We start from the raw sequence: 15,855 nt of genomic DNA, 5'->3' as shown, positions 1-15,855 counted from the left end.
CTGTTTGTTGCAGGGACTGCATTGGACTGCCTCCCCGCGGCAAGCAGTGCGTCGAATCGGATGCGCAATGTATTTCTGCCGACGACCGCAAAGCGACGCACTGAGGCACGATGCATTGCCTTGGTAACTGGCATCTTGCCGCAATTGACACGTACTATCCTTGCACAATGCCACTCTAGACACAATAGAAGGCTTGTGGTTAAACGCAGCAACAGGCTCGGTCCATCAAAAGAGTGAGCATAACTCTCTGAATCACCTTATTCGGAAAGATTCGAGAGCAAAGGGTCCCTCAACCCCATTTCGCATGAAAAAAGAAAAAAGAAGAGAAGAGAAAAACGTGCTGTGTTTGTTCTAATTCCAGCCCTATTCCAATGCGATGACCGCAGAATAAGGCACGGATGTCAGATGGTAAGTACATGGCCGGCTTGCGATGACCCTCATTGCCATGTTCCAGAGGTGCGATCCGTACCTCAATCTTATGCCATTTTATATTCATATGCCACCATGATACTGAAGCAATATAAGATGGTCACCCTCTGTCCTGATTTCGCCAATACAGTCTCATACTTCGACACTGTGTGGTGGCAACTGGGCTCATGGAACAACTGCCGAATGAAGCATGAGCTGATTCTACGCTCAGACATACCACAGTTTTGAGCGACATGATGCACACAATAATCGGGGAATGGCGGGACACGAGTGCTACAGCAATTGCACATAAGTACCATCGGCCGGTCTCTAGTGCTTGCATGTCACACATGCTGACAAGGATATGAAGGGAAACTAATTGCCGCTCAACGTTGCGGTGTAGAATTCCGCACCGCAGCTTATGGCCAGGTACCTACAGATCAGCGGCTCCTTTCTGAATAGAAGCATTATGGAAACTGTTAGTCATTTAGTACTTTTCTGGCTGGTTCCCGCGAGCTGTACAACGGGAGCCCAGACGGCAAATATGCTTTTGGCTGGCGCGCTTCCCGTGAGGTACGGCTTGTCCTCCAGCAGTCTTCTTCACTTAGTACTATGGTGCATCCTTGCCTTTTGCCTTACAGTGCATACTGTTGCTCTTGGGGAAGTCAATGCGGGAGTCAAGTTTGGCAGTTGGTGGCATGTATTTTTCCGTGTCTCCTCGCGACACTCGTCACCGACAGCTGATAGTTGGTCTTAAATGATATGTACAGTAGTTGCATGGGCCTCCCGTACAACAATTAGCCTACACATTACCACCAGTTCCAAGTTTTGTGAAGCGATATTCTGATTCTAGATCCATACCGCCGAGGTGTTGATGGCTCGAGCGCATCTGGATAGAATGGGGATGGGCCCCGAGTAGTAACTGGTAGGTAGGCAAAGGTGCGGTGCCTGATCATTGAAACACAATTAATGATACTGAAATAATCGTCATGAATCGAAATAGAGGTTGGTTCCATAGGGTGGCTCTCCATTGTTTGGAACTACAGATTTGGCGGGCGAGCCGGAGAACTGAGCGGCTATCCCGATCGGGACTAGCGCCACGTCTCCGAATTCTTCCTCCTCCAAAGGAATTATTATCATTGATGGCCGCCATCGATCGTGGAAAAAGACCCGGCCTGGCGACCTCCTCCCTCTCACCCACCACTCCGGATTCCGGCCCTTCCTCTACCCAATGGCTTCCGTACTATCGACTCGCGCGGTCAGGACCGCTTCCTGCTCCGCATGCCGCTCCCTCACTCGTCCCAACTCGATCGCAGCCGGTCTCCTTCCGCGGCGAGGACTCTCGACGGCCACCGAAGATGCAGCAGTCAACCATGCGGACAAGCCCCGGTGGTCGTACACGCCGCCTCGTGCCAAAGCGCCGTTCTCCTTGAGACTCAACTCCAACCGCCCCGAGTTCCCCGTGAACTCTGACCCCAAGGTTCTGGACCGGTTCTACATCCTCATGCTCGGAAACGACGGTGACAAGATGCTCTCGGAGGAGACCAAGTGGCTCGCAGTGACACACAAGAGTTTTGATCAGGGCCGGAGAGGTTTCAATGACCGTTTGGCCTTCCTGGGTATGTCAAATGTTGCTCTACGATGAATGGTAACAGGATTGGATACTAATCCGGATGGGGTTGTACACAGGCAAGCGTATTGTTCAGCTGCAGGCTTCGCTGGCTCTGGTCCAGAGTCCTAGCAACGCTGCTAACTCTGCCACCCCCGATGCGTATGGCCGGGTCCCCTTCACTCACCCGGCTTTGGATAGCCTGGACAACCTCGACTACAACACGAAGAGCTTCCTTACGAGCAAGACGAAGCTGTCGGAATTGGCTCACAAGTATGACATGCAGAGAGTTGTCAGATGGTGCCCTCGGAAGGTGAGTCTAGTAGTTCCATGCATTGAGACGATATTCGAACGCCTTGCGCTGCTGGGCTTCTGATATCGCCTCGCCAGTCGGTCAATTGAATCCCCTGCTAACAGCGGTGTGTTTACGTGTAGCCCAACAACCTCGAAAGCTCTGGAATGGACCTCGTTCTCGCCCACACGATGTACGCTGTGATCGGTGCCATCTCCCTGGAGAAGGGCAATGCTGTTGCGAACAAGGTGGCCCGTGAGCGCATATTAGCACCTCTGGGATTTAAGATCGCGGCTTGAGTTGGGTGATTGATTTATGGGAAATGGCCGCAGGTGCATTTTCAAGGCGTTACTTCCTTTTTCTCTTTTCCCCTTCCCCTTGTTTTCTTTGTGCCCTGGATGTTCTGTGTATGTGTTGGGGCTTTTCTTCATCCGCCATATATTATGTATTTTTATCTACGACTTGTCTTATATAGTGACTGCAAATACCACCGGAAGTTCTGTCTTCTCTCTTACATCTACTAACTACACTTGTGTATGGGATCTTGAGGATTCGGATCACATGGCATGCCATTATACTATTTTCTAACAAATAAAGTAGATATCCAAAAGTATGTACGGTTCCTCTGACACCGCCCGGGTAACAGTAAGCAAAATACCCGGCCAGCTCTTATGGAACCCTCGAATACACGATGCCTAGTCTTCGCACCTTTGTATCGCAAAGTCAGCAATGAGAAACCAGGAACTCCACGACAGAATGTCACGGAAGAACCCAGAAATCACAAAAAAGCAATTTGAGCTGCCTTGCACTGTCTAGGAAGGGCGTATGGTACAAAGAAAGAAAAGAAAAGAAGAGGAAGAGAATTCGCTTGCGACGGCCGAAATATATTCTGCGCGCGTGACCAGCGCTAGGCTTCATCAGGTCTAGTGGAGATCTGGACTGGCCGGATATCTCGAATAGGCTTAGCTCTCTGATTAGAGACCCCTGAGGCAATGATACACTTTAATACAACACTGTGACCAGGTCAAGGTAAGTTACCCCGCCACAAGCTCTTTGTCTGGCGGTGTATTGTGTACGGAACAATACCACGCGGAAAGGCAGAGCATCCCCGATGGCCGCATCATCAGTCAAGTCTGTCTTAGTTCTTGCATGATATTCGTTCCATTCCAGCTTCATCGCAGGCACGTCGGCCAAGACCTCCTCCGTCTTCAGCTTCCTGTAAGTTCTCCGGTTTTGGGTTTTACGGTTCCCCAGTTTGAAGGTGCTTCTGAGCTATCTCTAATGCACACTGTCCACAGCTACCTCCCCGCAAGTCCAGCATGTTGAACTAGTGGTTTCGCTGGCCTCTCCCGTTGAATCTCGCCCAGGAGCCTCCCGCCCATTTAGTCCTCCAGTACCTGCCCGACTCACCTCCTCGATCCTCGCGCCATTTAACCTCCACCTTACTTTTCCACCCACGACCTTCCTTCAAATACCCTCGCGATGGCGTCGGCCATCTTCTTCCTCGATCTCAAGGGCAAGGTATGAACCTTCGTGGAGGTTGCGCTGTCACGAACAATTCCGCCGTGATCCCCTGGAACCTAACCGTTTATTTAGACCCTTCTAGCCCGAAACTACCGCGGAGACATCCCCATGTCCGCCGTCGAGAAATTCCCCATCCTCCTCAGTGACGCCGAAGAAGAGAGCTCCGCCGTGGCTCCGTGCTTTTCCCACGAAGGAATTAACGTACGTATTTGTGTCTCCGACTTGTGGCTGCGGCGGCGCACCTGCATCTCCCCCCCGCCGTTCCCCGCAACCCGCTGTGTCTACCATCTCCCACATCAGCCCTGCGCGAATACTCAGAATGGAACGCAGAATCATGGAGGTCAATTGCTGAGAATACAATCTTGTCTAGTACCTCTACATCCGTCACAGCAACCTTTACATCCTTGCCCTGACTAAGAAGAACACCAATGCCACCGAGATCCTCCTTTTCCTACACAAGATCGTGGAGGTATTCACGGAATACTTCAAGGTACTGGAGGAGGAGAGTATCCGCGATAACTTTGTCATCATTTATGAATTGCTCGATGAGATGATGGACTTTGGCTACCCGCAGACGACGGAGAGCAAGATATTGCAAGAGTAAGACGGGCCCGTCTATGCGACCAGGAGTGATGGGGGATCACAGCTAACGAGTCCATGGCAGATACATTACCCAAGAATCACACAAGCTGGAGATCCAAGCCCGACCACCCATTGCTGTCACCAATGCCGTGTCATGGCGAAGTGAGGGTATCCGGTACCGCAAGAACGAAGTCTTCCTTGATGTTGTGGAGTCCCTTAACCTCCTCGTGTCCGCGTCTGGTAACGTGTTGCGATCGGAGATTCTTGGAGCTATCAAGATGAAGTGTTATCTGAGTGGTATGCCGGAGCTTCGTCTGGGTCTGAACGACAAGGTCATGTTCGAGACCACGGGTCGCGCAACGAGAGGAAAGGCTGTCGAGATGGAGGACGTCAAGTTCCATCAGTGTGTCCGTCTTTCTCGGTTCGAGAATGACCGCACCATCAGTTTCATTCCCCCGGATGGCGAATTCGAGCTGATGAGCTATCGGTTGAACACCCAAGTCAAGCCTCTGATCTGGGTGGAATGTCTGGTGGAGTCGCACTCGGGTTCGCGCATGGAGTACATGTTGAAGGTACGGCCAACACCCCGTTTATACTACTCAAGAGAAACAAAACGACCAAGCTAACACCATCTCTCCTTAACAGGCCAAGGCCCAATTCAAGCGCCGCAGCACTGCCAACAACGTAGAAATCCTCGTCCCAGTCCCGGAAGACGCCGACTCACCCCGTTTCCGCACCAACATCGGAACCGTGCACTACGCGCCCGAGAAGTCCGCCATCATCTGGAAGATCAAGCAGTTCGGCGGAGGCAAAGAGTTCCTCATGCGCGCAGAGCTGGGTCTGCCGTCCGTAAAGGGCGACGACGAGCACGGTGGTGGCATGACCGGTGGTTTCGGCGGCAGCATGGGCGGAACCGGGCAGGGCAAGGCAAAGCGGCCGATCAACGTCAAATTCGAAATCCCTTACTTCACTACTAGCGGTATCCAAGTCCGGTACTTGAAGATCACGGAACCTAAGGTATGTCCATATCCCATGCCAACTCTCGTGACTTTCCCCACCACCATCAGTCGGAATATCAGTCTTGTCGCACAAGCACAATGAATGAATGAATGCTAACGAATGACCCGATGAATGCAGCTACAATACCCCTCCCTCCCATGGGTGCGATATATAACACAATCAGGCGACATTGCTGTCCGCATGCCAGATGTACAATGATGTAAAGCGTTTCTTTCATTTCTTTTTCTATATCTTTTCTTCTCTAGTTATCATTCAATAGATATACTTTCTTCCCTTTTTTTTGCATCAAGCGTGGATCATCTATCTATTGATGGAGTGCACTCCTTGTACAAATTGGTTCACTGGCACATGATCATCGGGAAATTCGATAGTTATAGTAGTGCGACTGATAATCCTCCCTAGGCCCTCAGGCAGCGTGAACGTGACATATACCATAGAAACTTCGCCAATGCCTTACAACTACGCACTTAGTGACTTAGTGCTATTGATGTCCAAATCACGGGACTGGATCCAATTGAAGTGATGTTATGTTGGTTTCATGGAAGTGGTAGTAATGGGTTACTCAACACAAATGTACTACTCTGTATCTACTGCCGCTAGTAGTAGTAGTATATATATTACACCATGGTTTCATGTATTGTATCATTCATAATATACTACCATTTTTATTCCGCGGTTCACGATCATACAATGTATGGCACGGTCCCTTCCATCATTGTTTTCTTCCTCGTTATTCATCGTCTTTTTTTGCCACCAACATACAGACACAATGACCATGTAATATAGAACCAATAGATATAGACTGAGAATATTTGTGAGAAACCAGTACATCAATGAGCAGGTGAGTGAGTGAGTGGAGACAGTCATAAGGAAATGAAGACAACAACTTTTTAAAGACCAGCATGTTACAAATAGTAATGGAAGTATGGATCCAGATGAGAAGATCAATATGGTATGATATGATATGATAAGATATGGAGAGTTTGAAAGTGCGAGATAGAGAGAAGAAAGAACAGTATACATACATATAGAATGCCATGCATGCTAAGTAGGGTATCTTTGTCTTTTAATGAAACAGATTTGTTTTAGTTTTGCATTACGTACTTACTCACACATCTCTTCTGCTCATAGCTTCCGTAGGTTAGATTGCCGTGTAGGCGACGCTGGCTAATAGGTAACTGGTTCGTTGGGTGCAGTGAAGTGAGATGCTGTTTTGCGTTTCTTTTTCGTCATAAGGCGTACGGGTCCATTTTCCCTTTCATATTTGGTGGAGTGCTTGGCTGATTTGAGGGATGGCCGGTGGCGGCCGGTCGAGGAGTCAAATCAATGGGTCCCGTTGCTGTTGTCCGGGGATTCAGCCGCAGGGAGGGGGAATCCGTCCCCGTGACCGGTTGCGGCGGCTTTGGAGAAGCCCTCACGAGCTAGCATAGTGTTTAGGACGGCGCAATTGTAGGCTGCCTCGCCCGGCGGTACAACCAGAAAAATGTACGTATTGTCCGTGAAGCGGCCGAGGAAGACGTTAAACTGCGGAGTCTTCGTGTGCATGACGACGAACCCGGCAGATGCAGGGGTTGTGTGGGTGTTCCGCGCCGCACAGTGCTTGAAGGCTTTCATGATGTTGGAGAGTCGTTCATGGCGATCATAGATGGGGTTCATGTCGCCTACTTCTGAGGAAACGGAAGTTACGGTGAGGAAGGTTGACCGTTCGAACAGAATGACTTCTTCGGCATCAATTCGCTTGGCGAAGGCTTGCAGGAAGCGCTCGATGACAGTCAAGTTTGGAATAAGCTTGTGGACAATGCCGGCCCACGCTTTGTAGAGCGATTGATCCCAGATACTACTGCCAAAGGTGTCGATACTGAAATGCTCCGAACGACTGCGAATTAAGGCGGACCGTTCTTCGTAGATGCGTTGACGGTGCTCGGCCTGGATGAGATCCAGCTTATGTACAAGGCAGAACACGTAGGCGTTGGGACTGTATTCTTTCAGGGCGTTGATGATGGCGTTGTAGGTGTCAAGATCGCGCTCGACCTCGCGGGATTCAATGTCGAAGACGTAAATCAGGACCGCGACGTCGGAGAAGATATTCCCTCGCTGAGACGCGAGATATGTTTCCATGAATGCATCCTGTCTGTTTATGGTAAAAGAGCGCGTTGGGTTAGACACTGCAATGATTCGAGAAATGTCTGAGACTGCGACTTACCCTCCGCAATCCCAGAGGTTCAGCGTGAGGTTCCCCATGAACTTGACATGGCTGTGCTCGACATCAATGGTAGCACCCAGGCGTCGGACATCTTTCGCAACATAATTGCTGAAGATAATTGAGCGCATAGACGATTTTCCAGATCCACTCTTGCCCATCAAGAGGACCTTTCTCTTCTTCTTGCGCATATCCATTGTGGCAGTTCCCCGGAGCTATCCGTTAACCGTACCCCGCACTTACGGGGCTGGTGATCGTTCAGGTGGATGACAACCGTGAAGAGATGTGGGATTTAGCATCCGCATAAATACCTCCAGCCCATGGGATGCAGTAGGACCCTGCAAGTCGAGGGAGGTAACGATCTCCACAGGCAATGAATGGGCGAGGGTGGTTGGTTGGACAGAAGGAGCAGCAGCAGCCGGATGACCAGCCTTCCGGGCGTCATTGCATGAGCTTCTTCCCAGGATTAATAATATTCCGGTCCCATCACGTGGAGAGCGCACGGTTCACCCAGGGCTGCTGACATTCAAGGTGGATGGGATGCAGAGTGCACGGTTAGTTGATGCGAGTAATGTACTGTCCCTCTCACCGAACTATCCATCTCCTTCTCCCTGCCTTGGAAATCGTCCACGGAGGTGGCGTTCATCCACATTCCTCCCATGTGCCTCCATTGTTATTAGACTTTCTGCACGGAAGGGGGGTTTGCCAATCATCAGGCTCCACTTCATCCGTAGTGGATTAACTAGAACCGAAACATTATCAAACTAGCAAAGACACTATCCCCATAATAATTCCTTTTCCAAAGGATAATAGTCAGGACTGAGACTGTTGGCGGAAAGACTAATCCCAGCCAGGTAAACTTTTATGATCACATTTCCCTCCAAATATAGGCAAGAAGGTAAAAAGGGCCCAAGGAACTGTGTACAGGAAAGGTAGACGATCATCTCTTCACGATGATCCTACAGAAGAAATTAGGTATAAAGTCGGCCAGGTGCCGCAGCAGAGACCTTTGTACAAAACGAACAGAAAAAGGGGGAGCCACAGGCGATGGGCACGAAAGTAGTAAGACGCATAAACATCCGGTCATCAAAGTCGTAAGCACGACCACCAGCCATGGAACGGGCGTCGACTGGCGGTGTCAGGTATCCAAAACATCAACAGATATGCGATCATTAGAAAACAGTGCCATCGGAACGGATCATGATCGGAGGTTCTTTCGTGTTGGGTCTCGACACTTCGGCAATCTCACGGCCACCCTGTTACTTCTGCATCAGCAAATGTCGCCCATGTAAAACAATAAGTGCAGGGATAAATTTATCACATACCTTCCAGGATCCAGCCTCAAGCATCTGTGCAAGGGTCAACTGATCGTCTCCCGTCAGTCCAAGCTGACCGTTCACTTCATCCAGTAGCTCATCCAGGAACCCAACGGTTACAGCCCGCCATTCAACAACAACGTCGTCATCCGTGGAGAAGAGTGGTACAACTTCCACGTTGGGTTGGCCCTTGATCTGCGCATTCTCCTTGTAGGCGGCGATACCCCGCTCCAAATCGTGTTCCTTCAGAGTCAACAGACCCATGTCAATCAGCAAACCACCGTTCCGGTATTCGGGTAGACCCGTGAGCAGTTCACTGCCGGCGAAATGGATCTTCATCAGTTTCGACATGGGCACCATGATAGAGTAGCACAGCCACTGCGTAAGCTTGTGGAATGGGACGATGCTCTCCCAGGGTTTCGCAGGGGGAGACTTGGGGAGATCGGAGCACGGCCAGGCGTCTCCGATAGATAGCCCATCAATCTGTGTGCGGGAGGGCGGCCAGATCGGAGACAATCCGTCCATAAGAACACTCCAGAGCGTGGTGATAGGCACAATTGGAACCGATGAAGCAAGTGTAGACGGATGAGAAAGGAGGTAGTCTAACGATGTCATGTTAGTCGAGATCCCAGCGACCCTTCATCGAATAAAGCCTTACCGAGCATGTTGCCTGGCCTAGCATCTACCCCAAAGAAATCTTGGTTGTTCAAGGCCTCGGAAAGTCGGATCAGAAGACCAGCTCGGCCTTCAATTCCCGCCAAGGGGTTGGTTTCGGAGTGTTGCATTCCCTTTGCCAGTACTTCGACCGTGATCTTCTTCAGGCCTGCCCCATCCACTTGACAAGGCTCCGTCGGATCGCTGCTGAACAAACCACTCTTAAACATTTCCAAGGTTGCCACGGCCAGACCTTCGCTCCGCGAATAGATCTTGCCGGACTCCTTCGACTTGTATGACCACCTGGTACCTGCACCAGCATCGAGAAGGACGGAAACAACGAAAAGGTCGATCAATCGCCGGGTGCGCTCTTGCGCATCAATGGTACTGGGCCAGGACTGGAGCAATTGGTTAACGCGGGGTCGTCCACCCACGTCGAAGTGTTGCCAACGGCCATGAGGGGGAATGGAGTCGTAGTCCGGGCCATAATCTCTCTGCAAACGATAGCTTTGATTAGCAAACCTGAGCGGGAATAGATGGACTGGCTAATCCTTTGGCCGAAAAGGCTGCAGCATAAAGTATGTACCTTGATAATGGAGACAATGTAAGATGCAGTGGCCATGAATTTGCCCATATCCACATCGAAGTGGTTGAGTCTATTTCTCTTGGCCTTGTTCAAAACAAGGCTGCAGCGCTCGCGGACAGCATGGATACTCCGCAGGTAGGCCGCTGGATCGAGGGCCGGATCAGGTGGTTTGGCAATGGGTAGTTCTGGGATGGAGGCAGGCAGCCCACTTCCTTTATAACCGGGCGATCTCAATGATGCATTGGAGGTACGAGCACTGTTGACGGTTACGGTCGAGTCGAAATCCTCCTTCTCGCTTTGAATCGAGTTCTTAGAGTCTTTGCGCTTGAAGAGACCCATGGTGACGGGGAGGGGTCAATAGTAGAGACGGAGGGTGAAACACAACAAACGCTCCCTAGCACTCAGGGGGAAGAAAGAACACTTGTTCGTGCCAGGGGATTGACAGTGAGGTGGAACACTCGAGGAGGGAAGGGAAGGGGAAAGAAGAAAGACAGATGAGAGGCCCTGGTGCCAGAAGAAAGCAGACCGGAAAAATGGACACCAGAGGGGAAAAGGTACATAAAAGGATGGTGATCTGCGGCAGTTGCGGGAGACTCGAAGAAGAAAAAGAAGAGAAGAGGCCCTGGTGGGTGGTGACTTTTGGTTTTGACTCTTTAGTCTGACTCTTCGCTCGTTTTCTTAATTTTCTGTTTGTTATTATTTTTAATTTTTCTTTTCTACCTTCTGTAATTTTTTGGGGCCTTTTCAATTCCTTTGGGCTTAAAACTTTTTTTTTTTCTTTACAGCATGGAGGGACAAATAATACTAATAATAAGGACGAGAAATGAAATAATAATAACAGGAATAATACGGGGCGGGGCGGCCGAGTGAGCTTAGGAGGAGTTAGGAAAGGTTAGGAGTTAGTAGCCCAACTAGCAAGACATCATTGGAGCGAAAAGGAGTGGTCAGTAGCCACTGGACCTTCACGGAGCATACACCCAGTGAACTAGTCGAGCCCTCGGAGTCGGGAGGTGGAGAGCTTGAGGGGGGCAGAGGTCTTGTCGGAAAGGCTCCAGTTCGATGTTAAAAAGGGTGCATGGCGGGTTGGCCGATTTAGCGTTCTGATAGGAACCGATTCGTACCAATGTTTACCGTTCCCACGGTCGTGAACACTACTGGAAATGTAGTCGCTTGAAAAGAACTTAACTTTTTACCAGTACCTGGTATTTACTGGGTAGTAAAGTAAGTAGTAGTCCCTGTCAGGTACAAAGTAAAAGGAGTTAATAGAACAACATGGGGCCAATAATAAACATGTATAACTGGAACATATTGGTCTAAAGCAAATGATTCCAAAAAGATACAGATAGGCTACAGAATTCGACCATCCCATGCCTAGGTAGTTAGTACGTAGTAGTATCCAAGGGCAGTCAGTCCGTCCCTTGGGGAGAAGGGCCAAACTCAGGGCCAAGGGACCAAGACTACCGCGGAGTATTCAGTCCGCGGCGCAATCGACCCGACGCCAGTGATGAGGTCAGAGAATATCAGACCAGTTGGAAGAGTGGAAGAAGATAGATACATCCAACTAGTTAATGTCTGATGTGCCCTAAGCATGTAGGTGCATGATGGTGCATGCATGATAAACCCAACCCGACCCATCCATACGCGCGCGTTACCGTACGTACCGCACGGTACCAGACCGGTACCTGGTCCCGGTGATGGTGGGGGAGGGAGCCCATAACTGGCCCTGTGTCTGGTAAAGTGCAAATTTCCCAGAATGGAGCAGTTCCAACGGGCCTTGGACGACGACTACTTTAGCACCTCCCCCTAAACTCATCACCCATCAACTTCCTCCTCGGTGCTACGGCCGACCAAGGGATGCTGTGTCCAGATCGATGGAACCAATGGAAAAATAGGTTAAATTAGCGAGGACCAAAAAAGAAAAAGAGGAGTACAGGGAAGCACAGACAAGCCTGCGCACAAGGCTATACGTACCAGGTTCATTTGCTCTCCCCCTCTCCTCGCCCCGACACGGCGGATCTAGCAGGCTGTTAGTCACTCTGCGCCTCCAGCATTTCACCGAATCGGGACATGTCTCTCCCATGGAACCATGGCTCCTTCACCTGTAGTCCAAGGATAGAGGGGAAGAGAAACCAAGATATGACTCGAATCAATGCTAACGAGGGCGCCAGGTAGATAGATAGGATATACTCCAATCCACATTTGTGAATTATTGACCGAGCGCCAACCACCCCCTCCCCTTGGCAACCTAGGTCAGCAGCGGGTATCAGTCAAGCTCTCCACCTTCTTCAATGTCCACTCCTGGCTAGCTATCTTCTATCGAAATGCATTGATACTCGGCACAATCGTGGTAATGGTGTGCAGGGCCAATAGTCACTGCTCAGGCGCAATGTTGGCTGCTATAGTGCGATGCTCCCGCTTATCTGGGGAATATCTCCGATCTGATGGCGTGTGACTCGTGTTTCCTTTTTACTTCAGGGGGGGTGAGCTTATGCCGCGTCTAACTAGCTACTATCACCCCATATTGACTATAGCCGCGGCATAGTCTACCTTATGCGTACATGTCGATGTTTCACTTCAGGAGAAAATAGCCTCGCTGCAGCCTTGTCTCCATATCGTTCTGCTTTGCTAACGCAATCCTGATCCACAGGCGGTGGCAAATTCGTAGAGAGACGGGGAGGCGATTGAAACTAGAGTGTAGATAGTGTTCACATTGTCAATTGCCCTGGTGATTGCTATATTTGTCTTTTTGTTCGATGCCACGTATAGGTGCTAAGTATGGAAAGTGTTAGTAAAGTATAGTTAAGGCTACTTCCTGCTGCGCCACAACAGTGAAACCGGGTGTCGTGAAGCATATGGTTTGAATAATAAAGGACATGTACAACGTAGTGGTCAATGACAGTATGACTGTTTCTGTCAGATAACCGTCTCGTGCCTTTTCCAACAGATGTGGTAGTCAGACTGTAGCTGGGGCGTTATGACTGTTGGTGACCCTATAGTGCACAACTGGAAAACTGAAGATCCCAACACGAGCCGAAGGCCGATCATGCTTCAGGTAGAAAATCACCTAATAGTGCCAATTGCGCCGCGGTCGACCAGACTTTCGTCTCGGCACCTACTACCACCCACAACATCCGGCATTAGCAAGTGTGCAGGAAAAGAGCAGAGCCAGCAGTATGCGAAGAATTGGCCCTTTGTGAGATCGGCAACCCTATTTCCATCAAGTGTGCGACTCCCGAAAGGAAGGGAAGTTGCCGATACGCGCATTTATGGTTCAAGTGGACCTTGGTTTGAATCGTACGCGGGCACGCAACTATTGCCGTGTCGATCTCAATCCGGCAGGATCGTCCACACCAGAATATTCGAACTAGTAGCGAATAAGTTGACGGGAAATAGTTTCTAGTCTCTCTGAAGCATGTCAGGTGCAGAATATAATATTATTTTGGCTGAAGACAGTCGCAAATAGGTAACTGTGGCCAGGAAGTGCCGCAGGTCTGCGATACGTTTCATAAGTGGTAGAATACTAAACCTCCAGATCGTCCGCAACTGGTTGGTTTTACCAACACGGCGATTTCACATGCGTCACATTCGATGGGTTTCGTAGCCCAATACCTATAGGTTGCTTTTTTTATAGCTACCCGCATGTCATATTTGCTTTTGTAGAACACATTGGTCGGATGCGAGGGCGCTAGGGCGGGATAATGTTTCTTGAGCTTCGCGCTCGTGTTGTGCCCACTTTCCCACAACCCTAATGAACTTGTGCAGAGCGGGATGATGATCATTGATAGCAGTAGGTAGTAATATGATGATGGAGAAGACTCTTACACAGTCAATGGACAACCTACAGAACAGGAAGCAGCAGCCGGTTTGGGTACCTTCTTAGATCTATGGAGCTTTTCAGAAAGCAAATGAAACATTCCTATGAGACACGGACTGGGTCAAACTGCAAACATCATCTACATGCCACTATTTAGAAGACAGTAGTCCTACCGCCTAGAGGCCTCCTTTGACAGCTCATGGATGCGTGCTGGATATAGGCATAGATTTGTCGATCATACCCATGGTGTCGCGTGAGGAATAAATAGTGTTGGACTGCAAGTGTTAATTCCTCAGGATTCTCACGTATTCCTTCGAATCGATCTTTATCGTACTCTCTCGTGAAGAAGTAGCAGGGCGGAGATGTGGCTCACACCACCATTTGTAATTTGAGTTCAGCCGGAAGAATTCTCTTCAAAGTTCGGCTTCTTGCCCCTCCCCTCCAAAAGCCTCCGTATCCCCGGTGTCGCGCATCTGCGGTCATTCAGTAGAGGATGTTGTCGAGAGCGACCGTGTCAGGCTTGAGTAAGATTGCCCTTATGCTAAGGTATGGTATATACTGTGGCGTCATTTAAAATTACTGTTACTGTTACCGTTTCAGACGGCAAAAAACAGCAGCTGGCGACTGGCACATGTACTGGGGTTCTTTGGTTGATGAACTCTGCAGCTAGGCGAACCCCAGAGTAGTCGAAGCCTTGTAGGTATATTACCTGATCTTATGACTGTCCCATCGAGGCCATTGTGGCTCCCAATAGCCTTGCCATTGATAATGAATATTACATTTCATGGTTGGAGTGGATCCAGTGCAGAGTAGAGTGATTATCGCGAGCTGCATGTGTGATGCTAACTTAGGATACAGTAAGTGGAAAGTGTCGCCAAACTTGGGGTTCCTCCGATATAGGCAAGGTGTGCTTACTAGCCATAGGCATTTTCAGAGGACTGCTCCATACTGGGGAATAATATCATACGATACTGATAGTGCTAATTGGGGAAGCTTTTTGTATTTGGGAGGATTATATCCGAACGACTCCGCGCACCCTGTACTTTTGGGAGGATGGTAAGAAAACCCTTGTATTAGTCGATATGCACAGTTGCTGCAAGCCCCTCCCACCTTCCCCTCCAAAAATGACAAATGTCAATGCACTGGCGTACCCGCTAACGCGGAAAACACGGCCCTGGCCATACTGCTGGGTCGCCCGGGTTTCAGGTTTAACGTTCCGGGTATTTTAATTCTCGCGGCGTAATCGAGGCATTGACAACATGATCATTGTGATATAACCACATTCGATGAGAGCAAGAAATCACTCATCCATCGCCAATGTTTAACTTCGTCAGGAGACAGAAAGCCTCGGAATAGTCCGAGCTCTTACAATTGGGTCCGGAGAGGTCCATTGAATTGGCCCGTAATCTCAACGGCGGCTACTGGTAAGAGACCCAATGCTAGTTGAAGCGACTGCCATGACTCCTTAGTGCGACTAATCTTGTCATCTTTGCCTACGGACTACCCGCCCTACCAGTACCGCACCATTCATTTCCCCCGAATTTCCGCCACCAACATTAACATCCAGCGGAGTTTCCGTGTGGCCCCTCTTGCGTTTACATGAGTGCGTTGCTCTCAATGAACAACAGCCGTTAGTAGTACTACTTGCAACATTCGTTGTGGTCGTCGATTAGTCTTTCCCAGAGATTCCTGGAACATATTACCGGAAGGGATTATGTGCCTCAAGGTCAGGTTGTGCGAGACCACTACTATACCCGAGTGATGGCTGACTCCAATTCAGACAATAAGACCACCTGTCTTTCCTTCCTGTCAGACATGTTGATCGCCTGTTCCGTCCTGACCACCCCGCT

General features: G+C 49.7%; 6 protein-coding genes across 6 annotated transcripts; 4 read left to right on the top strand and 2 right to left on the bottom strand.

Moving 5' to 3' along the window:
* Positions 1-382: 382 nt before the first annotated feature.
* BO88DRAFT_404409 (uncharacterized protein) lies at positions 383-1,268 on the top strand. The gene has a single exon (XM_025706607.1). It carries the CDS (start codon positions 878-880, stop codon positions 1,163-1,165), a length of 288 nt encoding a protein of 95 aa, XP_025563860.1. The 5' UTR covers positions 383-877; the 3' UTR covers positions 1,166-1,268.
* Positions 1,269-1,561: 293 nt separating this feature from the next.
* BO88DRAFT_364371 (mitochondrial 54S ribosomal protein mL57) lies at positions 1,562-2,821 on the top strand. The gene is made up of 3 exons (XM_025703975.1): positions 1,562-2,027; positions 2,098-2,330; positions 2,453-2,821. Exons 1-3 carry the CDS (start codon positions 1,640-1,642, stop codon positions 2,606-2,608), a joined length of 777 nt encoding a protein of 258 aa, XP_025563859.1. The 5' UTR covers positions 1,562-1,639; the 3' UTR covers positions 2,609-2,821.
* Positions 2,509-2,982, top strand: BO88DRAFT_274301 (uncharacterized protein). Its single transcript, XM_025702377.1, has one exon. It carries the CDS (start codon positions 2,625-2,627, stop codon positions 2,895-2,897), a length of 273 nt encoding a protein of 90 aa, XP_025563858.1. The 5' UTR covers positions 2,509-2,624; the 3' UTR covers positions 2,898-2,982.
* A 494-nt stretch (positions 2,983-3,476) lies between these two features.
* On the top strand, positions 3,477-6,056 carry BO88DRAFT_404406 (AP-1 complex subunit mu). The gene is made up of 7 exons (XM_025706606.1): positions 3,477-3,527; positions 3,608-3,830; positions 3,906-4,034; positions 4,204-4,433; positions 4,498-4,987; positions 5,061-5,432; positions 5,553-6,056. The coding sequence occupies exons 2-7, from the start codon at positions 3,792-3,794 to the stop codon at positions 5,631-5,633; spliced, it is 1,341 nt and encodes a 446-aa protein (XP_025563857.1). The 5' UTR covers positions 3,477-3,527; positions 3,608-3,791; the 3' UTR covers positions 5,634-6,056.
* Positions 6,057-6,608: 552 nt separating this feature from the next.
* Positions 6,609-8,003, bottom strand: BO88DRAFT_274214 (Rag GTPase GTR1). The gene is made up of 2 exons (XM_025702375.1): positions 7,639-8,003; positions 6,609-7,566 (listed from the first exon to the last, which is right to left on the bottom strand). Exons 1-2 carry the CDS (start codon positions 7,830-7,832, stop codon positions 6,759-6,761), a joined length of 1,002 nt encoding a protein of 333 aa, XP_025563856.1. The 5' UTR covers positions 7,833-8,003; the 3' UTR covers positions 6,609-6,758.
* An 804-nt stretch (positions 8,004-8,807) lies between these two features.
* On the bottom strand, positions 8,808-10,530 carry BO88DRAFT_414528 (URC4/urg3 family protein; the record flags this gene model as incomplete). Its single annotated transcript, XM_025708169.1, has 4 exons — positions 8,808-8,891; positions 8,961-9,553; positions 9,610-10,150; positions 10,192-10,530. 4 exons carry the CDS (start codon positions 10,528-10,530, stop codon positions 8,808-8,810), a joined length of 1,557 nt encoding a protein of 518 aa, XP_025563855.1.
* Between the last annotated feature and the right edge of the window lie 5,325 nt (positions 10,531-15,855).

Source organism: Aspergillus vadensis (genome assembly GCF_003184925.1).
Source record: "Aspergillus vadensis CBS 113365 unplaced genomic scaffold BO88scaffold_9, whole genome shotgun sequence".
NCBI classification, from domain to species: domain Eukaryota; kingdom Fungi; phylum Ascomycota; class Eurotiomycetes; order Eurotiales; family Aspergillaceae; genus Aspergillus; species Aspergillus vadensis.
Note: the sequence above shows the minus strand (reverse complement) of the source record. Positions and strands in the feature narration are given on the sequence as shown.